The 27,631-nt window shown below is 37.1% G+C and overlaps 1 protein-coding gene across 3 annotated transcripts in view; it reads right to left on the bottom strand.

Annotated features, from left to right (window-relative positions):
• The window catches only part of syt1a (synaptotagmin Ia), a 251,779-nt gene that overhangs the window by 54,364 nt on the left and 169,784 nt on the right, over positions 1-27,631 (bottom strand). For all 3 annotated transcript variants that reach the window (XM_038281327.1, XM_038281328.1, XM_038281326.1), the window contains one exon: positions 16,116-16,319. In XM_038281327.1, the coding sequence (XP_038137255.1) occupies positions 16,116-16,290 (175 nt within the window). In that variant the 5' untranslated portion in view covers positions 16,291-16,319. The remainder of the gene's footprint in view (positions 1-16,115; positions 16,320-27,631) is intronic.

Here is a 27,631-nt window from a genome sequence, read left to right on the forward strand (position 1 = left end):
TTTTTTCGATTTGTTATTTATGTCATAAATAAGTATGTCACATTATTTATTGGTTTCTATATCAGACAGCTACTCCAAGTAAATACAAAAATCTCTTTTCAAATAATGTTATTTATTAAGCAAAGAATGTTGCTGGAATCCTCCAGGCTATTTGTGAAATAAAAGGGATAGGGACAAATATTGAATCTTGTATTATGATGATCCAACTTTCAGCACAGCTGAATTAACCTAGTAAGGCTTAATAACTGCTTTACCTTTTTCAGCACCGCATCTTTAATTAACGCAAAGCTGTATGCTTAAAATCAGCACAGAAAATATTGAAGTGAAGACTTCCATGAGTAAAAGTTCTACAGTAGTAGTTATTGAAAATTTTCCCACTTTCCTTGATGGCCCCTTGATGGGTCCTTGGCTGGTCCCTTAAAATTACTTTTTAAAACTCAATCTTTGTATTAAATATTCTGTCAGGATTAATGGACATTAAGATCTAAAGAGAAGCGCCATCTCCTGATCAGACCCTGTAATTGCATGAAAGGGTGGAGTAAAAAAATTTGCAGCCCCAAGAGAAGGAGGGGATCTTTCCAGTGGTTGGAAGTTGGAGGGGATTTTGCAGGGAGTTGCAGGGAAGTGGGCTGCCATTCCGCTGGCGTTTGACTTAGAAGGCCATTTTGAATGTCTGCTACTGTAGATGTTCCTAATTTATTTGTCAATTTTGTTTTTTTTTGTCGACATATATGTAGATTTGTTGACATAAATTATATCCGTAGCTTATCTGTAGAATTGGACTCACAGCAAAAATGAGAAGCAATGATTTCAACTAAAAGACATGTTATTGTGTTTAGCTACAATGTTTAGGGTATTTTAGGGCAAATGAAAGTCTCTCTACTCTGTTCCTTATGACCCTGGTTTCAATTTCTTGTTGGGTGACTATGAGTGAAAAGTTGTAAGTCTGATTCTGTCTGTTCTGGGTCAACATCGAGTTCTACTGGTAACTTCAGTCTGCTTTATGTTGCTTCCAACAGTTCCTGTTCACACACTCATTAAGCTCCCCTCTCTGTTTGGCTCCAAAGCTGCTTTAAAATGGGCCATTTGCAGGTAATCTTGTTCAGGTAACGAACAAGGCAGGCTGAAATATTTTAGGCTTGCATTTCTTTTGAATCATTGTCAGGTTATGGTGGAGTTCATTTTGTTGTACTTCCCCGTCAATAGTTATAGGGATTCTTATAGCAGCCTGAGTAACACACAGCTTATAATTCAACTAGTCAAACTGCACATAAAGTGTGGTTTCATGGGTGTAAAACTTTCCAAGAAAATCTTTAACATCAATCCAGGGAAAGTTTAATTGATTGGAGAGTGCGCAGAGCAGGCAGAAAGGCTGGGATCAGAAATTAGTTTAGATCAGATAAAAAACACCCTCACTCCCAGTCATCCTCCTCCTGCCACCATTGTTGGTCATTAACTAATTAAACCTACTCAAGTAATTGAGTTAATATTTCTAAATTAAATCTTAAAAACCATCGAGTACATAATAGCTATGTTTATTACTAGTTTATTTTTTGTTTTGAAAAAGGTTGAAACTGGTAAATTTGAGCGATTCACAGAAAACCAAAAAGTATTATTCATTTTCATGCAACCGCCATGCAATTCACTGTTTATTCCTTCTAGCATATGCTGTTGGCCTCTTTCATGGCCCTGACTCCAGAGCTGGGACAAGCAGCAGTCAGACCTCTGTCACATAAAATGTCAGAGTCTCAGCTTAACCAACACAATGACAGCCAGATGCAAACACAGTGACACCTATTTCTACGGCGGTCAGCCATCAGCCTGAGCTTCCTGCTTCCTGTTTATATGCAGGAGCACAACGTCAACAACACAATAACACGAGGGCTGAAGGAGAACCGAGGGGTTAAAAATAGTCAGACCTCATCAGATGTCTTCTTCTAGCAGGTATAGTCACTGCTACTTCTTTCCAACCAGCAGACATCAAATGTAAGATACAAAACTGGAAAAACAAAGATTTTCCCACCCAATAAGTAAACAGTTATTTAACCAATGGAACATTTCATCCGTTTGTAAGCCAAAGAACAGATATTAGAGAAGTTGATTGAGGGCAGGAGTGTCTCTGGGCAGAATCTTCATGATCACCTGCTTGTTGATCTCTAAAGCCAACCCCATAGAGAGCCACTGCCCCACAAATATAGATATCAGTAAAGAAAGAGTTAATTTGAAATGGAAAATAATGTCCTAGGGAGGACTGTGTTATGTTTATGAGTTCCTGTCTAATGAAAGTGACCACAGAATAGAGTCAACTAGCAACATATGCACACAAAAACATGCAAAGTACAAAAGAAGGGAGATAATGGTGTCAGTTTCACTTAACTGTGGTTCCATCCATTATAGCAAGATCCTGAAGCAGGAAAGTAGGCGAAGACCATCAGACTACCACACCACTGTCTTTTACTGTATACAAGATGTTTTAATTTAAAAGGGCCCTATTTTTATGACAAAATAATAGTTTTGCCACACAGTAGTAATTTAAAGCCTCTAACGCACCCCCTTCCATCTTAGTTTGAGCAGCATTTTCATGTCATTACACTGTCACAAGTACTCTGATGTGTGGTGCCCAGGGAGCAATCGGGGGTTAAGAGTCTTTGCTCTGAGAGTCAGAGTGGCAGTGGTTTATGAACTCACAACCTCAGGATTCCAAGCCCTATACCTTAACCACTCGGCCGCCATATAAATCCATGCCCCACTTTCCTATTTTCTCACTATTTACTTTACTACTTATTCTGTTTCATAATCGTGAATTACTTTCAGGCATTCCATTATATAGAATCTGAAAATAAGATGGTATACCTTTGCAAGAAAGTGTATGAGAAGCAACAAAGCAATGTGAGACAAGACTACAGTACCTAATATCAGGACTCCTGTCTTTGTGTTTGTGTTTCTGTGTTTGTCTCCCTTCATCCACCAGGAGGCGTCTGGTTCTGGTCCGCCTCCTCACACACCTGCTGATGGTTTCCTCGTTAGACGGTGTGTTCTTAAGCTGCTGACTGCCACTTCCTCGATGTCAGAGTGTTTTCCAGTTTTGGGTACTCTAGCCAAGCTGAGTTTTGCTGAGTCAAACTGAGTTTTTGTCAACCTGGGTTTAACTTTGTTTATGTCTTTGCAACCGGCAGGAAGTCATCCTGCAAACAGGAGTTCTCTGACCTTCTCTCCCTGGAAGGATCAACTGAGCTGGGGTTCAAACAGGAGGTTTGGATCCAATTTCCCCAAGAGATCGTTTGAGCTTCGCACTGAGAAAGGGATTAATCTCCAGTACGACCCGTTCAAGTACCGCAGGAAATCTGAGTGGCAGTCAGTTTCTCCGTTCACCAACTAACAACCGCGTTCTGGGTAATCCCTGTTCCGCCCTCCACCGAATCAGACAAACACTGGAACTACAGCACACAGACAGGAGTCAAGGATTCAACTACTTCTTTGGAAACGTGAGTCAGCAACCAAATCCTCTTCTCCAAGTTCACGAGTCAAATTCCCCACTGAACCTGAACTAACCCCTGTGTCTTCCCCTCACTTTTCAGTTCCGGTTGAGCAGTGTTCAGAGCAACACTTGTTTACCTCACACTGGTTTACCTCTTCAATAAAACCTGTTAAACCTTTTCCCTGGTCTCCCTGTTCGGTTTTCTACATTTGGGTCTGAACTTTGTAAAATCATGACACCTAATACCCCCACCCCCCTTAAAAGAAACCTTTAATTTAGGCAGATATATTTGCTTTGATAAATAAATCAACATGAGCAAAATCCACAGAAAACGTTTCAAAATCCATCTCTCTGGGAGTGATCCCCCAAAATCCTCCCAAACCCTTCAAAACAATTTAAAACATGAGCCTGGCTAAAGTTTGGTCGTCTGAAAACTTGATCTCATAAAAACTCCAGAAACACCCTTTAGAATAGAAAGAATAAACTTTACGTCACAGTCGTTCATCCCGGAGCTGTGCTGACCAGGCGCGCTGGAAGCTGTTTCAAGCGAGGGGGGCTGATGGCTGGGTTAGAAAACACGTGACGTCATTATGTTGAGGGCTGTGGCTGACGTTTTTAACATAATATTGTAGGCCTACATTTGTCGCCAAAAACTGCCATTTAAAATGCATCGGAACAAAGCATGAACATTTTAAACTTTATTTCTTCTCTTTTAATCATTCGAAACAAACAAGAGCTCGCAATCAACAGGATCTGGAATACTTGAATGAAACATGGCCTAAATATAGCCTAAACTGAACATTGAACGTCTTGAAAGTCCATTCGACTATGGATATGGGGAATGATTTCATATCTGAAACAAAAAACACACACACACAAAAAAATTAACTAATTTCATATTTTATCACTAAATAGCTTAATACAGACATAATATTTAGTGATATGCAGCCTTATTCTAGCGTATAGGGGAATTAAAACCATTTCTCACATCGAAATAGTCAGAAATACGTTTCTGCTGCCTATTGCTAGCCATGCCTAAACGAATGTGAGGTGGCGGAAGCTTCCGGGGGAGTAGCCTAGTTTTTTATGAAATATTAAAATAATGAATCATTAGTTTATATCTTATACACAGCCCATCATTTTAATCCCATATCAAACACAGTCTTTAAAAAAATAAATACATAAATAATTTCATGTTTTTAAGTACAATATTATGTTACTCCACAGCCCCCCACCATGGGGGGCTGATGCTATGACGAGGGAGGCTGCAGCCACCGCAGCACCCCCCTTCCCGTGCCACTGGTGCTGACTAGCACTTAGCTGTGGTTCTTTTGCTGAGGGACGAGGTGAGAGAGAATAAGAAGAGAAATCGATTCTCTGTTGACAAAATCAATAAGCACTCTCCTCCAAGGAACAACAGTGAGTGATGCTCTACAATAACTTGAGGATCTACAGCTCCAGCCTTGCCTCGGAGCGTCATGGTAATGGAGGTGACACTGGAAAGACCTCGTTCGCAATCATCCTCCTCAAAGTTTATATGGCATAAACTGCACTGCTCATGTTATCAGATTTATACACCTTGGATGCTCAAACAGAAGCTGTATTTCACAAATTTCTATTGGGGATTTTGTACTGCAGCTGTCACTGGTTCGAGTCCTTAGCTGTCTATCTCCTCCTCTCTCCTAATCACATTTCCGGTCTCTATACATAAAAAAGTCAGAGATTATATTCTTAATGCATGAATATATGTTTCATGTTGACTTGTTATCTTGCGTCAATGTTTAATTGGATGCAAAATCCATCTTTTATTTTGCTGTCACAAATGCAGACCCCCAGAGAAATTGATAAGACAAGCTTTTAAGCAAATTCTCAGAGATGTGACACGTTTTGAAAAAGTACCGTTATAAAGTAATCACTTGCCTTGGTGTTTTTATTTTTTTTCCTGAATGAAAGCATAATTTAACATGAATCCTTTATAGATACTTATGTCACTATGTTGGCATATTTCATCAAAGCTCAGAGCCTGATAGAATGCCATTTAAACTGCTACTGCTGAAATCTATGCAAAAAACTCAGGCTTTATCTTATTCATCAAGCGCACATCTTCCAGTGAAAGGCACTTCAGTGTTCCTTAATTAAAGGAACCTGGGTCCCAGAAAGCTATAAAAGCATTCCCTAATTAACTACATTGTCTGAGTTTCTTTTCTCTGGAGAGAAAAGGAGTGAGAAAGTGAAAGAGGGAGTGAGCGGAAGTGTTGCCAGCCGGGCACGCTGCACTCCAATTCCAGACACTTATCTCTTGTTGCACAGTGGCAACGTGGCATGGAAAATAGAGTTCCTCTGATGGGCGGGACATGCATGGTGGAATCCATGTTTGCTTTCCCTTGAGGCTCAAGACATTTTTCAGTTTTCCGGATGGTGAAGAAGAGAATGAAGCAAAAACAGAATTGAATTTAGAATCTGTGACGTTCTTCATGCACTACATTGTGCAGAACTCATTGATATTATTTTATCTAGATATTGATTGAATCGCTATTTTCTGCAACTTAAGTTCAGTTCAGTAATTTAACATTTCTAAAGGAATTAGTCATTTTGCTTGATGTGGGCACCATACACTTTTTTTTTCTTTTTTTCCCCTACAACTATAGAGGAAACAACTATACAGAGGAACTATAGTGATAAAACAAGATAAAGTAGACTGTAGTAATTAACTCATAACAGCAGCTCTTGGTAACAGAAATGTGGGATGCACACAGTGAAGAAATGTAAATTAAAAAAACTTTTTTAAAGGAAGAAGAATTCTATAAATATATTTATATAAAATAAGAAAAATCATTAAAAGCAATTAAAACTCAGGTTTGCTGAAGTGAAAAGGATTGATGATTTTTTAGTATTATAGACTGAATAGTCTGAGAGCGGTAAAGCCGTCTCAGTCGACCACTGAAAGAGCTGCACAACTCCTCATCAGCTTACAGGTGATGTACGGTGGCCCTGAAGTGCAATTTTTCTCCCCTGCTGCTCCAGGAATGTGACATCTTATTGTAATTGATAAAATCATGACCTCTGTACCAGAACATCCTCAGAATGGGGGAAGCAAACAGTCAGTAGCAGTGGTTTTAAATTCTCCACCAGCTTTGTATACATTTTCTATTAAAGACCCTCATTTAGTTTGGTACCATTTGTCCACGTGAACAACGTGAATACAATGCCAATTGTTAAATGGCCTTTATTAGTATAGTGCTTTATCAAGTTAAATGATTCCAGAGAGCTTTAAACTTTTTTCAGTCAGTTATTCACCCATTCATGCACACATTTACACATTGAGCATTGGTTTTATCAATTAGTGCTTCTTGCACCTATTTAGCTTATTTCTACATTATGTGACTGACATTCTAACCACTCATTTAATTAGTTGAGATTATTTTATTCCTTCTTTGATTTTTGTTTTTCTTCAAGCTATTACTTGGAATGATGATGACAGCTGAATAACCTTTAATCTGGGGCAGTAGATCTTTAAAAATTATGGCTGAACTGTCATGTTAAGTCGAAAAGGCAACCAAAGCCTAAAGACAGATCTTCAAAATAGAAACAAGCTCTATCGGATCTGTCTGCTCCGACTCAATCTAATCAGTACGAGGAGTCGAATTCTTACTCATCCTCTCCCCTCTTACTTTTAATAGCGAGCACTTTACATCAGAAGGACAATTTTCATGCTTGACACATTAACAAGTGCCTGTAAATGTTTATTTTTGTATGTGATATATTACATCTCGCTTATATCCATCTTCCAGAGCACACTAATTCAGTGTGACAGGACTTTGTTGGTCAATTAACCTTCACATTATATCTATTTATGCCTATAAGAGCAACACTCTGCTTATGGCTTTAGCCCGCAGTGGTTTGGCAAAGATGAAAACATGACTGCAGCTGAATCTACAACCGGGGCTGAAAGATGATGACAACAAGAACTTCTCTCATTAAATCTTACTTTCCCAAAAACCCTTAACTGCAGCTGCAATCATTTGAAGTAGAATTCCCTCTCTATTAGTCTTTCACAAACTCAACCCTTTGGAGACTTAGCTCCTTAAGTCTTTTTTGGATTTGGCCTCTTCCAGCTTTAGCCATTTGGAGAATTTTGTAGGATTTTCTTTACCCTTCATCCAACCTGATAGAATTTATCTAGAGCCACAACATTGATCAAACAAAAAAAAAAAAAAAACATTTAATTTATCAAGTTTATAAATACTCACCTCATTAAAAATACATTTTAAAGTGCCTGTGATACGCTTTTCCACAAAATAAAGTGGAAAAAAGCATATCAATACTTAAAAAAGGGAAGTAATTCACATTTCATTGTGATTAAATTACTGGAGACTTTGGCAACAACATTTAAAAGCGTCAAACTCTGCTCTCCATAGCAAGTAGATTCATAACCCTGTCTCCTGCTCTCCTCCGTCTTGTCTGCTGTCATGATTCAAGCAGCTATAATTTAATTCAAATGAAAAATGGAGAACAGATGAGCAGATAATTTCATTCCTTCTGAATGAAAGCGTGAAAAGTCAGCTGTGCACATTGCCAATATGAAAAGAAAAGGGAAAAAAGAAACAGAGAGGAAAACACCAAGAAAAAGGATAAGAGAGGGACAAAAGTTACAACAAATAATGTGTCTAGTCTATAAAAATTTCTGTATCTATATAATGGATCTGTTTTATGTGTTGTATTCCCATTTCAAAGGGCCCCATGCCTGTCTTTGCCTAGGGCCCCAAATTTCCTAAATCCACCCCTGCTGTCAGTCCGTCCGTCTGTCCGTTCTTTCGTTATTTTATCAGTCCCCGAATTGGGGAAATTCACTTGCACAATAGGAAAGATGAAAACATATAAAATAGGATGAAAAACACAAAATTAGATTTAAAATAATAATATTAATAAAAACTCAGTCCTTCAAGAAGCATTAAACTGTCGACTGGGACAAAATATCTTCTTAATCTCTCCATTCTGCTTCAGTCTTTAACTCTGGCTGTTAACAATTTGCCACCTGACGGCTTTTAAGGGCTAAACAAAGTCCCTTAAACCATTTAGGTCATTTTCTTGTAGAAATGTAGACACTTTAATATTATTACTAAAATCACTGCCTGTCCGCTGTATAATTTTATTTTTCTTTAAAGTATAAGAGTCAGTTTCAGATTCAAGATCTATGCCATTTCATGGTAACTCTGGTAAAATGTTTAGGTCCCACTAGAAGGTAAACTCCCACCTGAGTCTTAAGTGTTTTGCAGCATCTAATATATTTTCTTCCAGGATTGCCCTGTTTGTAGACCCTTCATTTCTATCAACTCTGACTAGAATGTTGGTGCTGAAGAAAAACCCTCTCTGTAAGTTTGGCTTTTTCTGGCTTATGCTGAATGCACAAATAGATTTATCACACATAACATGGGTCCGTATGCTCAGATTTGGTCTAATTAGACCAGAACATTTTCTTATCAATGTTTGCCGTTTCCCTACCTGGTGTATTTCCAACATGATATCATCTGAGTTTCTTTTAACAAAATAACAAGCATGGACCAACTGCTGAGTTGTCAAGTTTATTTCAACAAACATTTTCTTTTGCAACCTCCTATAAAGTCCAGATTCTGTAGAACACAACCAGTGCAGTCACTGAGTAATGTTGACAGATGAGCTTTGGATCTCTAAAGCTCCTCCACAGTTAATACAGACCTCTTGGCTCAATCTGATTGAGTGTTCTGATGACCCAGCCTGCAATTATTATTATTTTTTCCAGAAGATGTATCAACAATGAACAATAAGATCTACAAAGCAGCTTTAAAATGCTCCAAAATCTTCTTTCTGACCTGCTCAATGACAATCTCTAACAAAGTCTTCATTGAACAGATGTATTTCTACCCATATAAAATTACATTTAGAAAAAAAGGTGCCATCTGAAGGCAGTTGCACTAGATCTCAGTTGGGGATATTAGAGAAAATGGGAACTGAATGCAAATGCAAGCCACACATTCTGAAATTTAAAAGCAAAATTGCAAGAAAAGACGTTAGATGTTGCAACAGAACAAAATATTAAAAAAGCTAAAAAAAATCTTTTCCAAGGCACTTCATTTAATCAAAACATTGTTGCTTAATCATTATGATAATTCAAAGCACAAATCTGCTCATCTTTAAGAAAAGAATTAACAGTGGTTTAATTTTTTTTTACATTTAAAAAAACTTACACATTCCGTAATTATTGATGTATTGCTTAGGAATATATTAGTCTGTTGAACATCCTGTTCATCATCAAATCTAAAGACAAGGACATTAATCTTCAAAAATATATAGCAATATTTTCCTGGAGGTTATTGGTTAGAATCCCAATGTGTGGTGTCTTGTGATGATCTACAGATATCAAACAAAATTCTAGATGGTTGTTGTATATTCCTATACCTTATTTAGTGTAATATAGTGAAAGAAAAAATATTAATGTTAAGAAACACTGGAAATATCCAAATTCGTCTTATGTTCTCATCAGTCCTTGTATTTCATTACTTTAAGGAGCCACAGAGTCAGAGGTCATTTTACTGTAAAAGCCAAGTTAAACCTCTCTTCCTTTGACCGATCTCTGATGAAGTTGAGGTGATTTTTCCTAAAACAATGGTGGATGATGAAATCTTTTGCCGGCCAGCAGGAAGACACAAAGGCTCCTGCTGATCCTACTCTATAATCCTCTTTAATAAACCCTGCTGTCTGTTGACTGTGAGCAGTCATATTGTTAAATCAGTCCAGACACTTTCAAACAACAATTTAACATTGTGCTGGTTTTATTTTAGATTAACTGAATAATATGCAGTTTCTCTCCTCAAACTGGTTTGAGTTTGTATTTTCATCTGAAACCATCAACGGATGTTTTTTTTTATTTTTAAATGTTTGTTACATTTTTATTTATGTTAATAAGGGAAGCAGTTATTTGATTTTAGGAGTAGAATAGCCAAGCTTAAGGAGGAGCATTCCTATCTAGGGGAAAAGATTTTACAGCATTTATTTTTCAGGATGCATCTCTGTTATATGGAGAAACAGCTGCACTGTTAGAAGATATGAATTTTATAGCATTTGCATCCACTGGTTAATTTTCTCTATATTAGATTTTCTGAGATTATTAAGTTCAAAAGTGCGTTGCTATAAAGCCAGCAGTTGTGTTCAGCCAGCAGAATGTGCAAGTTTTGGTGTGGTTCCCGCTGAGCTCTGTTAGGTTTCTGTTTCTGTTATTTTTTTTTTTTATTTGCTCCTTGATTTCTAGTGTTTAGTTTTCTTTTCACCATGTTTCGTTATCCTAGTTATTTAATTATTATTTTGTTGTTGTTTTCTTATTAGTTCCTGTCTTCCTGGTTCTCCATTTGTTGTCCTCTGCTGCCCTCTTATGTCCTCTTTCTCTTGCTCTGTTTTCTGTTACAGCCAGCACCTGTTTTCAATTTCCTCATTAGCCCTCTCCCTGTCTCTGTCCCCTTTAAAAGCCCTTCCTCTTCAGTTGCTGTTTGCTGGATCCTCGTCTACATGTCGTCAATCGTCTGTCTGCCTTCTTCGTCTCTCCCTGGTTCCTAGAGTTTGGTTTTCCCCTGATTTCTCCTTGGTTCTGGTTCGTTTGTTATTTTGTGATTTTTGGATGTTTGAATTTTTTTTGGATTTTTGATGCCTGCCTCAGTTCCTGTGAACCTGTAATTCCTGTTGGATTTTTGATGTCTGCCTCAGCTCCTGTGAACCTGTAATTTCCGTTGGATTTTTGATTCCTGCCTCAGCTCCTGTTAACTTAATTAAACCCTCTTAAATTCACCTCAGCCAACTTGTTTCTGCATTTGTTTCCTCCAACCAACACCACACCCTGACAAGCTCTTTGTAGCAGTGTGCCCAGTTAAAGAGAAGCAGCAATAAATGACTGGTTAACATTTTGCTATTCTTATTTTAGAGATTGAGTTTGAAAAACAACCATTGTGAATATATAACCCTGAGACAAGGGGTTCTTTGATAGAAAGAGATTCTTATCAGTTTCTTTGTTCATACCCCCCAAAAAACAAACGGAAACATTACATTTACAGTGAATTTTGTTTGCTTATTGTTTTTATTTATATATATATATATATATATATATATATATATATATATATATATATGTGTGTGTAATAAATCAATTTGGGGACTTTATTAACTTTTATGTTATGTTTCTCCAACTAAACAAAAAAGCAGCCATATTTTTCAAAAAAGGATCTTGGTGCACCAATTAGAATTATTAAATTATTTATTTTCTATGTTAAAGCAAGAAGCTACAGCAATTATGTCAGAACAGCTAAAAAGAATCTGAGGATGATGACAGCAGCCTGCAAACTAAATGGAAATGTACACTGAAATATATTCAACTTGTTTTGGCATTTACTTAATCATGTTAAGTTACTTTAAGACAATTGTTTCATGTCCTACCCTGCTAACATAAAAAAAAAAATATATATATATTTACGCAACTGAATTAGATTAAGTAAATGTCAAAAATGGTTGCATTATTTCTCTCAGTGCAGAAATATATATATATATATATATATATATATATATATATATATATATATATTAGTAAGACTGTGGCTTCCATATAAAAACAAATTTTGTCATAATTTATATAACTTTAGTTTCTGCAGTGCAGGATCCATAGGCTGACAAAAATCCCCAGCTTAGAATTGTAATGACTGACAGAAATTTAGCAGCGAGTTAGGTCTGTGTGACAGCTTCATGCCACCACACATTCAAAGCGCATGGAGCTTAAATTGGGTTATAAGCCTGAAAGAAGATCTTCTGCAGCTGTGGTGGAGAGGCGGTGCTGGGCATGCAGCTTCTGCTCTCACTTTTTCTTGTTAAATTTGCTGCATGACTTTCCCCCAGACCCCGTCGATATTCCACAGAGTAAACAAGCCTTTTGGGCATTCATCATCCGCTTGGCAGCACAGCAGAGCAAAGTCCCCTCCTTTTGATAGAGGGAATGAGGTGATAGAAAACAGTAATAGGTATGACTGAGCGGCGGCAACCTGCATGATGGTCAGTAGGGTTTTTGTTGGATGAGCTCAGAAAACTTTTTTCAACCAGAGGAGTATCAAAGATAAGTTCATAAATGATAAAAAAAAAAGAAAATAAATAGAAAACATCTGCCTCTGAAGGGACAGGAAAACTATGTTGGACCTAGACTTTTAATGTGAAGCCAGAGGGCAGATCATTCTCAGCAAAACTCAGATAAAATCCTCTGAAATAAAAAATCCTCACTGACCTTCAAACATGGATCCATTTCAAACCAAAACCACGTTCCAAGAAAACACCTAAATCTCTAAAGCTGCAGCCAGGAGAGTTATCTTAATATAAATAATGGATTTTATTTTGGGGAAATTGCCTCCTGTCAAGGATAAACATTCCTTTGTCTGAGGAGTTTTTTGTCTTTTTTGACACTGACTACAATTTAATCCATGGAATGGTGTCCATAGTGAAGAAATTAAGCCATCTTCATAATATTACTTTCACACCAACCTGTATTCATGAATAAATCTGGGAATTTGATTAAATAAATCCTTCAGATGTCCATGGTTGGCTTTATGCAAAATGATAAAGAAAGTCATGGACTCATGCACAGATGTTGATACATTTTATTTGGAGATTTGATTATGAAAACATGGAAGATTTGATGGAAGAGATGTTTATTATCGAATAATTTAGTTTGGCAAAGGATAACATTTATTGACATCCCCAGTAAGACAAGAGCGGCATCTTTTATTGCAGCAGAAATCCAGACAAAGAAAAACTTAATATAAAACGTTTAGTTTATATGAAAATAAATTATAGATATTCTTTTTTTTTCTACAGTGTCCTGTCTGGCAATGTGGCAATAAGAATAATTGTCTTGATGCCAAAAAAAGTTCAACAGATTTTACTTTCACAAGTGGAGCAGTATGGCAAATGCCATATTGCTCCACTTGTTTCATGCATATAAATTGCTTAATTATAATTATGCAAGGAGTTTTACAGTTTATATGGACTCTGCAATGTAAATAGAGCAGAAAAACAGAAGAAGAAAAAGGAAAAAAGAAGAAAAAAGAGAAAAGATGAAAGAAAGAGGAGATAGAAAGGAGACAATGACATTTTCAGATTATAGATTATAGATTATAGAAATTCAATAAAAAAATGTTTGAGAAAAAAGTTAACTAGATCAATAAATGATTGTTTTTAATGCCTCTTGGCACCTATGCTGGTAGAATTTCCCCATTGTGGGACAATAAAAGGATTTTTCTATTTTATTCTATTCTGTTCTAATACTTTGTACATTTGCTGCTAAGCGATCTTTAATAATTTTCAAAAGGAAAATCCGGTACAGACAAAATAATTTTCTGTTCTTTTTCTTTTTTTAAATCCCAGTCAGAAAAAAAAAAACATTTATTGGAATGGTATTATGAGTAGGGTGCATATTTTTTAAAAGGTTAAATAAAATTATCTTGTTTTTTGACACAAACATACTGTAGAGTAACTCTGACTTAATAGAAAGGCACTCTATTTGAACAAAATATGAAACTTTTTTTTTTAACTGTGTTTTTGTTATTCATTTGCCACCTGATTGTACGGAGGTCTTGGAATGGTGTGAAGGGCAACAACCTGAGGCACCTAGCAGCCAAGAGCAGCAAGGGGCAGATAGTCTCAGTTCATGAAGGCTGCAGCAGGCCCAGATGGAATAACACCACACACCCCGACAGAGCAGACATATGCTCTAAACGGGGATAGGTCACTAAGCAAAGGAGCAGCAGAACCCAAGCAAAGAGAGGCATAGATATGAATAACACCTAACTCCCAATGCATCCATGTCACTATGTCACCCATGACACCCACAATGTCATGAAATGTGACAAAATGACAATAAAAGTTGTCCAAGTCTAAGTCAATAGAGGTCAAGCCTGTAAATCAGAAATCCCAGCAGTCAGATCCCAACAGAAACTCCAGGCAGTGGCCCCTTAAGCACCAAGGACAGTGTAGCCTCTCTTTCACATTGTCTTTATACCCCAGGGATGGTATGGATCACTAAATAAAACTTACAAGGTACTCTGATAATATTTAAAAACACTGCATCATCATTTATTTTATAGGAATTGTTAGATCTGCCGGTAACATTACAACTGTGATGAATTTAAAAACATTTAACAGGGGATTATTTTCTTCCTAAACTACCGTAAGTGTATTTTGATAACATTAAAATAAAGTAATCAGAAAAACAATTACTTAGAATCGTTTGACATGTCTGCTGAGTACTTTAGATGAGGTTTCATGTGCAAGAAACACTATTCAGTGCCGAAAGCAGACTTCTTTTCCAGTGTTTACCAAGAAACTGCCTAACAAAAGATGAAAAGTTCATGAATTTTCAACAATTGATTTTTTTTATGTCTTTTTCAAAGGTCAAGGCAGACCTTGACTGTTTGTTGAGCATTGCCAACAAAAAGGACCATGTAACTACTGCTGAATCATCCCTGACTCATGGGGTATACAATCAGGATCGCTTTGAAAGGTTCAGATAAATAGCTCTAAAATCACAAGGATTCAAATTACACATATTTTATATTTGTAAACCTACTAAAAGCAGTTTTAGTGACTCACGTACTTTTCAGTGAGTGTTAAACTTTCAAAAACAGTTTTTGTGGAGAATGAATCAGGAGTGTTACAATTCATAAACGATTCTTACATATTATAAACGATTTGCTGATTCAATAAAATAAAGAAGGAAAGAAAGAATGATCTGTGTCTTGGGGTGTTTTAGTAGTGACTGCATGTGAGAAATGATATTGTCTTTTTATGATGCTTTGTTGATTAAAGGCAAAACAAAAAGTAAATCCTGTTTTAGTTCCAGAGTTTTATATTTCAGGACAAAATAAATTGACTTGGTCATTCACAGGTTCAAACAAATTTCTAATCTAACCTCAAGTGTTCCTCAAGAGACTGCACACCATCATCATTAACATAGGTAAAAGAGGAAATCATGATAGGAAAAAGTGTTAAAATTGGCTCCACTCCTTCTCTTTCACTAGTTTTAAGAGAGAAAAGCATCAGTTTCATCAGCAGCTGCTGAGACAACCTCTGTAAGTGAAGTAAAAAGATGTCAGGACAGAAAGACAACAGTTTTTGCAACTCAACTATCTGGTAAGTAATTGAGGCCCTTTAATAGCATTTTAAAATCACTTCTAAATGGATAACTGGAAGTAGTTTTATGGAGTTTTAGACAACCACTACAAGTAATTTCATCATACAGACTATGTTTATATATGTTAAGGTCATCCTAAGTGTTTACAAACTCAAATAAAGGGTGAAAATGCCAACTATGTAGACAAGATTGAAAATATTTAGAGCAGTAATGTTTAATTTCAGTCCTCCAGCAGCAGTGTCTTCATGTTTTAGATTTTTAGCGGTTTTTACAATATCTTAGATTAGATAGATAAATAGATCATCTGGATCATCAGAGCTTGACAGCATACTGAGGAGCCGAGTCGGTTGTTAAATCACGTGCGTTGGAGCGGCAACACAGTTAGAACCAGCAAAGCAAAGGATAAACTTGTGGGTCACATTCAAGAGTTAAGAAAAAAAGACTCACATGGGATTCTGTTGAGCTCATTCATGAACTTGTTCTTCAGCTTGGAGAAGGCTTCATCCTTCTCCCCTGTGCCCGGCCCGGCCAAGCTGGTGGTGTTGGAGCCAGCTGTTGAGGATGAGGCAGTGGTGAGCTCCGGGGCAGCGGCCGCCAGCGCTTCCCTTCTACTCTCAGTCATCGTGGCGATGCTGGGCAGCCAGGCAGTTGCTGCGTAAAGAGAATAAATACAGGTGAAGCAGATGATGTTAGTTTTGTTCCTGGTTTTCAGTCTCTATGACAGATGCATGGAGCCTGCCTTGTCAGATGACTGAGCTGATGCACACTGTGTGAGCAGCTGTAGGCAGAGCCTGAGTAAACATCAGTTGGAGTCCACAATCAACTGGCCAGCACTTTGAAATCAGAGTAAAGCTTCTTGATAATGTTCTAAATTCAATATTAAGATGACAGAGTAGCAATAAAATGATAATAAATTGCAATCTATGAATCTCTGGTCTATGTCTGTCTTAATTATTATTCTGTCATCCCAATGGTGACATACTGGGATCATGCTGCACACCAAACAAAGCTATTTACACACACCAGGTGTATTTACTTTATCTTTTGGTCGGGTTGCAAAGGAAACAGTCTGACTCATACGTTATCCCCAGCTCTTTGTGTAGAGGCGCTCATGTACACATGTCACACATGTCACACATGTAGTCTACTGCTTAATCTTCATTGTTTTTTCAGATAATTCATCTCCAAGGATGTCGTAGCAAAGCTCACTATGGGACGTCCCTTCTGCAAGTTTCCTTTTCCTCTCAATGCTTCTCAAAGGTAACAGAAAATTACTCATTGCAACTAAATACCAACCGATATATGGTTTGAAAAACATCTACAGCAGAAATACTGAAATCCCACTAAAAGAAAAACCCTTTCTAAGTGTTCAGATATTTCAAAAGAAACATGACACTAATATAAATATTGTGCAACCTTAAATGCACAAGTCTTCATATAGAAGCAATACAGACTTTTAACCAAAGATTATGCAAAAACCAAGGGATTTGAGTGCATCCGGTGTACTACATAAGAAACATCTCAGATACCTTAACTGTTGACAGATTTAATTGCAAGTCATAAATATGGAGAACTGTCCAAGATTTTTAGAAAGGGGATTGCTGCACCACAAACAGGGAAAATTATGTTTTTGTTTTATAAGGCCTCAGATATTGTTAGCGATACAACTGGAAGCATAGTTTAAAGCTACGGGAACAGTGGCTGGTAGAAAGAAAAGGCAATTAACATCTGGTGAGACATTACTGATCAGGTAGGAGATCAAAAATGATAAAATTCCTAGTAGGGAATCAACCGCAAGGTGTACACAACCGATTGCTAAAGCACTGTTGTCTCCAAAGGAACCTTAAAGGACCAAATGAGATTCTCTTTTTACGAGATGTCAAGCATATTGTATGTTTAAAAGACCATCATTACTACAGTAAAGAACCGTGATCCTTAAGTGATTCCTTTGCCTACTGTGGCTCTGGAAACCAGAGGTGGAAAGAGTACTAAAAAATTGTAATTGAGTAAAAGTACTTTGCCTAAATTTTACTCAGAGTAAAAGTAAAATTACCCATCTAAAAATTTACTCAAGTAAAAGTACAAAATTACTTCATTTAAAATGTCATTTGAGTAAAAGTTACTTAGTTACTTTGAGTTATTTAATGCAAAAAAGGATGAGTCATGAATCGAATTGAGCACAAGGTGTTTTAATCGATTTAAAGGCGTATTTCAGTGGACATCCACACTTGCAAAAGATCAGCTGGGCTAAAGAACATACTTCCTCACAGCACAAGGACAGTCACAACCTGCACCATAAAGTGCAAACAATTTTCAATCCTACTGTCCAACAGACAACACCATGATAGGAATAAAGAAATTTAAAGTACGTTTTAAAGTTTTCAAAATGCACACAAAATTAGATGTCCAAAAGATACCAGAAATCAAACTAAAACGCAACAGGATCCCACTGTTATTAACAAGCTCCTCATTTAATGATTTTAACTGACACTTGTTTTACTTTAATAGTGATTTTTAACTGTCACTTATTTTCACATCAATTGTTTATATGTTTGAATTGTGTAAATAAAGTGCTGTTAAAAGTCAAAAGTCTTGTTCTATTTTTTTAATGGCGATTAAGTGTCGGTTCCGTGACACAGAGGTTTAAATTTCCGGCCGTATTTAATTTTTTCATCATCAGTATTTTTTTATTATTTTTTTACTCAGTAACGTGAGGGGGTTTTAAATGTAGTGAAGTAAAACTACTTAGATTAAAATTCACTCGAGTACAATTAAAAATTACATATTTCAAAAACTGCTCAGAAAATTACAATTTACTCATAAAAAGTACTTAATTACAGTAACTTGAGTAAATGTAATTCGTTACTTTCCACCCCTGCTGGAAACCTGCATCATGCGGAGGGCAAGACTGAATCAATGAAGTATCTATTATCAAGTACTTTGGGAAATTATGTGATTTTTTTTTTTTATTCACCCTGTAAATTCTCACTGAGATTAAAAACATGCTCTTTCAAGAGTTTTCTTACTGAGAGGCATCCAGAAATTACTCAGTTACAATGAAACAAACAAAAAATAATGAGAAAATGCCATACAAATTAAGATAAATACTTAAAATGTATTTACATGACTCATCTGCAGTTCCCTCAGTCTATACTTAAAAGTGCTCAATGAATTAAGTCAGTTAATTTATTCCATCCAGACGGAGCCGAGTAAACCAAAGTCGTTCATCTTAGTTCTGTGCAAGGAACTGGAAACAGAGAGCAGCAAAGTGTCATTTAAGGACAAATAAATATAATCAACCATGTTTATGTGATTAAATCACAGATCACGGAGAGCAGCAGCCCAAAAATGGCCTAATAAAAAAGGTATACCAATGCTAAAAACCCCTGATGGACAAAGAAAGCGATCCAATTCAAGAGTACGGTTGAGAGTGATGGGTCAATGCTTTGCAATAATGAAAGGAATGAACAGAGGCCTTCATATTTACATCAGATCTCCATAATCTCAAACAGATCAACTGCTACAGGCTGAGGATATACGTCAAGCCAGGCGAGCTGGCAGAACGTGTAAATAAACCTCTATGATATTTCCATGACAAGACACAGAAATAGTTAGAGTAACCTTCAGGGTATTTGCAAATAAAATAATGAATTTAGCCTTAATAAAACCCCAGTTTTAGCATCAAAACTGTGTGCTAGGCCATGTTAACAGCTTCCTTCAGTGGTTTAATAGATTGATCAGGTGATAATAAAAAATTGTACATAAATCAGTCATTGGCATAAAATGCATTTCAGCGTATTAGACATTTGTCCTAGCTCATTCATGTATATTATGAACAGCAGGGGACCTGACAATGAGCCTTGGTGCACCCCCTCATGGACACAGGCCATTTGCATTTAATACCCTGTATACAGTCACTCAAATAATATGTAAACCAGAAAATTAAATGATCCAACAAGCTCAAAAGCTTTCGCTTTGAAGCACCATGGTCAGTAGTGTCAAAAGCTTTTCACAGATCAATACTGTGTCACAGAGTTTTGCTTTCTATCAAGAGGAACAAGTACATAATTAATCACTTTTGTCACTGTGCTGATGGTGCTGTGCTCTTCCCTGAACCCTTTGCATTTGTGACAGGAATTCATTTTTAAGTGTAACTACTCTTGATCCAGTTGATCACAAAAAAACAAATTCAATAATTTTGACAAGAAACAGAAATTACTTAAAACATGAAAGCAGTTACTTAAAACTGCTCAATCAACTCTTTTTATTAAAGGAGTAATAACACCTGACTTACAAACTGAGATTTCTTTGTTTTGGAGAGAAAAAAACAATAAAACTGATTGTAAGAGGCTGTGCTACAAAATCATATGCAATTTTTGGAAAACTACAGTAGGGCTCTTTCAGGTCTGTGTTAAGGGTCTTTTTTGAGATATAACTCTTTAAGAGGCCAGTGCACAAATGAAAAATAGTCTGCAGAAAGCATTGGAGGGCTTTTCAGGGGGGCACACAGGCTGCTGTTGAAGAGTCAAACAAAAACCAAGATGATGCAAATTCTTGTTGAAACAGTTCAGGAACAATTTCAATCAGATTGGGACAAAGTATTTAAAAAATATATTTTGGGAAATCTTAAATGTTAACAGACTAAATCTTTTTTCAAAATTTCTGTGGATCGTTGAGGTTCTTTTTTGTGAAAAAGTAATAATCTGAGATAGTCTTTTTGATGAAAGAATTGCATTAATTTCTCAGTTGCTTGGAGATCTGCAAGTTGCAGAATCACCTTTTTTGGCTTTGTCCAAAGTCAAATTGTATTGCTGAATAAGAGTTGATAATTCTCAAGAAAACCAGAATTTCTCGGTACTCTCACTTTAAATACCCAAACAGGAGCATGTTTATTTACATTTTAACAAAACTTTTTTGAAGGATATCCAACATGGCTTGACATCTGGCAAAGCAGCTTATTTGCAATTAGCCTTGCCAGCCACACTGGTAAACCACACAGTCTGGTAAGGCACAATACTTTCCAGTCTAAAATGGAACGGACCAATAACTGGGCGGGGGTGGGCACATAATGCAACACTGCTTTTATTAAACCAAAAAGATCAAGATTGCAGCTGCAATAGAGTGATGCTTTAACACAGCTTGGCCCTGAACTGGGTCATAGATAGGTGGAGTACTGCTGAGAAGCGATTGCCCGCCAGGCCTTGCCTCTGGAGGAGGTGGTGGTATTCTCCATTTTGGTTCCGTCTCTGGGAATCTTGTGAAACTAGGAATGCCGATAGCTTTGTTCAGCTTTCTAAAGTTAGAAACACTGCCAGTGGCTTTGTAAATCCATGTCTGCCTGATGAGGTGGGACCAACGCCCAGCAGACTCCATGATGTAGGAGCATTTCACCCACTGTGTGAATTTGCCTGCCGTGTGAAAGGCTTTTGCTGGTCATGTGAATTTCAAGCAAAAAGCAACACCAGATAAACCAGGCATAAATTGTGAATGCACCTTTAGAATTTCAAAAACTAGCTGCTGGATGACTCAAAAAGATGTTTTTTCATCACATCCATGGCTATCTGATTTGTTTTAAACCCATTTCTTCAAATTTTTAGTCCCAGCTTTAAAATCGGGCTCTAACTGCTCTTTTCCAGACTAACATGCTGTAAAGCCTGCATAAATTGGTTTGGCTGGCTAGGATTATTCGACCCCAACTGTTCAAAGACAAATCATAATGAATTGCTTGCTCATTAAATTATTTTAAACTGCTTTTGCTAAAGATGCATGTTTTGCATTCGGGCATTTCCCAATTTCAAAACTAAAAGTATCCGCAACAAGATAATCCTTCAGATCTCTGCAGAAGACACTCGAATATGAGTAATTATCAGGGGGGCATTTGTTAGAATAAAGTCAATCATAATGGACTTACCAGGATATTTAAGATTTGGCCTTTTAGGTAAACTTAGACTTAGGTAGGGTGACTAGCTGGCCAAGATTAATAAAGTCAGACAGATTTTAAAGAAACTGCATTTAACCAGTGTCAATTTAAATGTCCAGCCAACAAGGGTTCATTATAATGAATTTTGTCATTATAATAATTCTAATTTAATTTTTAAAGATGCTTTAGGGAGGACAATGCCTCCATGGTGGAGGCAGAGAGAGGCCTATACTGTAGCACACACTGTTACAGACTTAATTTTCCCCTTCAAGGCCAAAAATTCTGTTTGCTTGCATTTAGACTCACACAAAACAAGTGACGCGTCAAACTTTGATTTAATACATGGTAAACAGTGAAATTACTACCTTTCTTGGATCTGTTAATATAATAAACATTGTATCAATATATGTTAATGTCTTCATTAGTAAAAGAATTTCAATAATAGTCATAATATTCCCATTAAATCTGACAATGTCCATCATCCTCACATTAGCGAGGATGCTGAAGGTTGGGCATTATACCACCTTTTAACAATGATCTCAGGCAGATCCAAAGTTCACCAAAGGTTAGTTTTAAAAGGATAATAGAGTGGCCATCAAAGTCACTTTACCTGACCTTTATTGAAAATTCCTGAAAGGAGAGGAAAAGGGCAGCTTAGTCAATAGGAGGAGGCCAATATTCCTTATGTATGCTGTTGAAAGTTTAGTTTGGCTAAAAATAAAGTTTTTAGGAGATCATAGCATTCTATGATAGTATGCTAAGTAATGATGTTTTGCAATAAAAGGGTTGAAAATATATAGGCTGTGTCCGAACGTACGCCCTAACCCCTAAACCCCTCAGTCACTACATAGAGCTGGGACTATATAATGGACTTTATAGTAAACTCAGTTAACTGACCATTTGGACAGATGATTCTTTGTTGGTGATGTGACTCCGCCTCCCCACATAGTGCCTGCTCCATCTTTGTAATTTGTCGCTGCTTTGACAGCAAATTCCATGATGCTTTGCAAGGAGAGCTCTGCTCGCAAAGCGTTCTGGGATATATCTGGCTCTTCTGAGGCCTTTCTTTTCTTCTCATACACTTCTTAGACAGTCAATGTCTCTCGGTACTCCCCACTCAAAATGCATCTGGGAGCCTTGTTCTGCTTTTATATCATGTATAGTTCACTATGAGAAAAAATATAATTTAACTGCAGCTATTTCTGCGACCCATAGAAAATTATCACGATATGAATGAATCACAAATTGTATGAGATAAACATGACAGCATGATAAATTATACAGCATTTCACAATATATCTGTTTGTATAGTGACAATGGATTATCACTACTTTTCAAGTTGCATTTTGGGAAATTTCGAGTCCTCAACTTTTTCATCCACTAGACTTTTGGACAATCATCTAAAATGGTGTAACCACTATATAGTGCGCTATATAGTGATTAGGGCGGACATTCGGGCACAGCCATTGTTTAATTTAAAACAAACAAAAAACATTACACAATTTCAACTGCTGGACAGTTTAAACCGGAATTCCAAAAGTGGGGGTTCGGAACCCTCAGAGGAGTCACAAGACACCAAAAGGGGGCGTCGAGAGATGTTTTTTACAAAACATGATGAGATCCCTGAGGTGTATGGAGGGTCATAATATAACATGAAATAAATACGCTTACCAGAAAACATTTAATTGACCTAATACATTATAAAAAATTTAAATGTGCAAATAAAAAAATTTCCCTTAAATTATTTAAAAAGTAATTAATTGATTAAATGTCATTTTAGAAATACATTTATTTTGAAATGAAAATGATAATTAATTATTAATATTTTTAGGGGATCTCCAGACAGCTGCATTGTTGGTTTTAAAGGAAAAGTCCAGTCAGCAAGGAATAATCAGCGGATCATTATTTATACCTAAAACTAATAGGTTTGCGGAGAATTAATGAATTTAGCATTAATTAGTAAAAAAATTAAATAATAATTTTCATTGCGATCAATGATTCCGGGCCATTTTTGCCCAAATATAGTAACACCTCCCTCCTGCCATCTTCCGGCAGTGACGTCACGGTGCAGTAAGCCTTGCGCCATTCTCCCCGCTTTACAAGCAAAATCAATGGGAACTACTAGACACATCTGCAATCAACAAGAATTATTGAAGATTTCCAGAGGACTTCACCATTGAAATTCACCAGAGCTATAGTGAAACTGACAATGCCCACGTGCATGGCAGCTGGATGTTGTAATACGTCGGGTAAAAGTAAAAAAAACAAATTAGTTATTTCATCTTTCCGATTCCTGATCCTCCACGGACTGGTTTGTACTTGGATTGACAACTTGAAGAGGGAGGATTTGCCATCAAACTTCTGGCCAGAGAAAAAACTTGTAATATGTAGCCAACATTTGGAAGAAGAATATTTTCAAGATGACTTGGATAATAGCGCGTTGTGACAAACACCAGATACAGCACTGGGACTTGATCAACAGCCGATACCGCACTGTGACGTCACAAACCAGTAGGTGGCAGTAGTGTTCTTTGACAAACATGGATGCCTCCAGTAAAGCACTTTTAAATGAAAATTTCTCTTAATTAAAAACACTTACTTAATGAACAGTACGTAATAATTTCATATTTAAAGTACTTTCAGAAGTTTGAATTCTGAATATGACCAGACTTTTCCTTTAAGGTCACCGGCTGAAATTTTTTGGAACCTTCCGGTTTGAATATTAGTTAAATTTGTTCCAACTTGTTGTGGGGTTCAATACGTAAGAATACAACTGTAGAGCTTTAATTTAAATTATGAAATAGCGAAAGCAATATGGCTAAAAACAATCTGCTAGTCAGTGGTAAAGTATTTATATGTCGCAAATAATTTACTTTGAATCAGTCATTTATTTAGGTTGTAGTCTTTATTATAACGTGACTAATAAAAAAAAAAAAGAAAAAATATATGTAGAATGTTCTCTAGAAAGTCAAGAAAACAAAAAACAAAGAAAATGGCACAGGGAAAAAAGGGAAAGCTGAAAGATGGTGTACAGTAATGCATAATAAACAGATGTGTTTACTTTCAAAGTCAGATGTTTAAATGCATAAAGTCAAATTCAACAATTATACTAAATGTAACCTGCATTATTTGTTCAGCAGACAGCAACTATTTGTGTGCTGTTGGTGTGCAGTTGGTAATTTGCTCTGTCACCATAGCAATTCAAGAGGATAATGGCGTGCTAAAGAAAACCAGTACACAGTGAAGATTGATGGCCTAATTTTCTTCCCTTCCCACAGTCGGTGCTCGCTAAACTCATATTTCTCCATGTATTTCATTGTTACATATGAAAGCATCACACTGGCTGCGACTCTAAGAACTTTTGACGGTTTCTCTGTAGAGTAATTTGAAAGTATAAATGTAACCTCAGAAATTGACACAAATTATATTCAGTTTTAAATTCTATTGAGTGCAAGATGTCACTGCAATACTTCCCAACAGAAAACATGACATCAAGAAATGGATCAGAGTTGATTCATTGAATAGAATAAGGCTTAAAAAGGGGAGCATACCTGCTTGGAGAGAAATCCTTAAAAGATGGAACTACTACCGGATTACAACCCTTTTCTGACTGAAACTTTAGCAGGCTAGGCTCTAGAGGCACATGTATAAAATCTTAGATTAGACTAATTTTCAAACTAAACTGAGGTTAAGTATACTATTATACTACTATACTACTACTACTATACTATAGTATACTACAAATCTGTCTTGAAGACAGATTTGCTTTTATTTGTAGCCAATGTATCCAAAAGAAATGACATCTGCATTGTGTAAAGATGAACAATGTTCTGAAATGAAATTAATGTAGATGCATACGAATAAGGAGAATTAGACTCACAAAGGAACATTTTGAACCTTCATATAATGAGTAGTACAGTAGTATCAATTTAAAGGTTCGCATTCAGGCCCAGTAGCTTCTGGTTTCCGGCCAACTTCCCTTAAAATCCAATCCGATGGAGTGCCCCCCCCACGTTCTGCTCGGGATCAACGCTTACTAGGGCAGCAACTAATAATCATTTTGCAAATCGATGAATCTGTCGATAATTTTTTTCCGATTAATTGATTAATAATTAGATATCCAAAGGTTCCTTAAAGAATTTTTTTTTACGAAATCAAACCAGGTGAACTAAAACTTTTCCACTTTAGGAGTTCTGGATAGAGCATATTGACAATTTATTATTATTATTTTTTTAATCTTAGGGCCTTGCCGATTTAGCCAGCGTATGCCAGAGTTTTAGGAGATTCTGGGACTTTCAATGTTTTTTTTTTCAATTTTGGGCATATACATAGCGTATTCATAACAAGTTAAGAGGTTACATCTAAGGACAGCCTAACTTATGCAAAACGCACAGCAGCATCAGTGGTGGCGGACGGGCTGAAAGAGCCTGTTCCACAGAAAAACTTGGTGGATTATGTTAATGGTTTTAGAAGACGTTTGGTGTGGGCACGGAAACTCGTCAGAGAGAAGTTGACTGTGACACAGGAAAAAATGAAAAGCCTGTTTGATCGGTGTGCGGAGGTGCGCACATTTCTGCTGGGTGATCAAGTGTTGGCTTTGTGTCCAATTATGACTTCTCCTTTTCTGCCGAAATTCACTGGTCCATTTACAGTTCTGGAGCGGGTTTCCGATCAGAATTATTTAATATCTATGCCGGAGCAGAGAAAGAAAACCCAGTTATGTCATGTCAACATATTAAAACCATATTATGCTTGTGACGATTTATTCCAGTCACAGTGTAATGTTGCCACGCCTGCATGTGCAGTAAACAACCTTGCTGGGAGGAGCGAGACTTTCAGCACCACGGACAGCACACTGTCACCTGTGGGGGATGACAGTGATGTGGATGGGTTGGATAGCTCTCTGATTCATGGGCGTCTTAAGAACTGTGAAACTTTGGGAAAGTTAAACACGTTGTTGGCTCACTTACCTGCAGGTTGTAACATTTTGATGTTTATTTAAATGGTGGCGCTAACATCCTGGTGTTTACAGATCATAATCTGCTGACATTCCTGTATTCCCTGAAATGTCCAAATCAGCGCTTGATTCGCTGGTCATTGTTCCTGCAGTCCTACAATCTGGATATCCATTACATTAAACGAAAAGACAACGTAATAGCTGATACATTATCTCACGCTCCACTTTTGTAGCATGTGGTGTTTTTTGTGCTCGTTTTTGTCCCTGTTTCTTTTCTATGTGCTTTAAAGAAGCTTCTGAGTGCACCAGTTGCTGGTCTAGAGAGCGAGCAGAGGAATAAATCTGTACATTAAACGAATCCGAATACATTGTGGGTAAGAGAAATAAGTTAAGGGTGGCCAGGTTTACTACATGGTTGGTGAATTTGGAGCAGGGTTCCATATAGAACCTGCTTTTTTATGGGCGGAGGTGTGATGGCCCTGCTGTGCTGTCGGGTGAGCATATGTGTAAACTGCCTAAACTAACACTATCAATTAAGGTCTTCTAAGTGGGAGGCGCTTCCATTATGCGGCCACCTGGTTGGTATTTAAGGAGCGCTGTTCCATTTAGGAGTGTTGGTGTTCCTTGCTTGAGAGCCGAGTCTCCTGGTTGAAGCAAGCACGCCGCAGACAACCATCCAGTCCAGTCCAGACCAGGTTGGGATCCAGACTTCCTGGTGTGGAGGGACCAGGCGTGATCGCCCCATCCGAGCTGCCGTCTGATGCAGACACATAGTTTATTCTTTGATTCTGCTAAATAAATGCCTTTTACAGGGGAGCAGCGATGTGCCCGGAGGCGCCTGGTCTGCATAAAAAGATGTCTTAGATAGCGGTATTAACTTAGTTGCTGTTTACCTCCCGCAAAAAATAAATAAATAAATAAATAAATAAATAAAAAAGAAAGGTTTGCAGTCGCAGCAGATTGAGCGGCATGTTTGCTAAGTTCTTTGGTCGTGGCTGTGGGCGTGAACGCAGGGAGGATCCATCACACTCACCCTATGATGGGGATGAAGTCTGGAGGAGTGGAGACTGTTTCCTCCTCTAAAAC

Source organism: Cyprinodon tularosa, unplaced genomic scaffold (assembly GCF_016077235.1).
Source record: "Cyprinodon tularosa strain WSP-4 unplaced genomic scaffold, ASM1607723v1 ctg17, whole genome shotgun sequence".
NCBI lineage: Eukaryota > Metazoa > Chordata > Actinopteri > Cyprinodontiformes > Cyprinodontidae > Cyprinodon > Cyprinodon tularosa.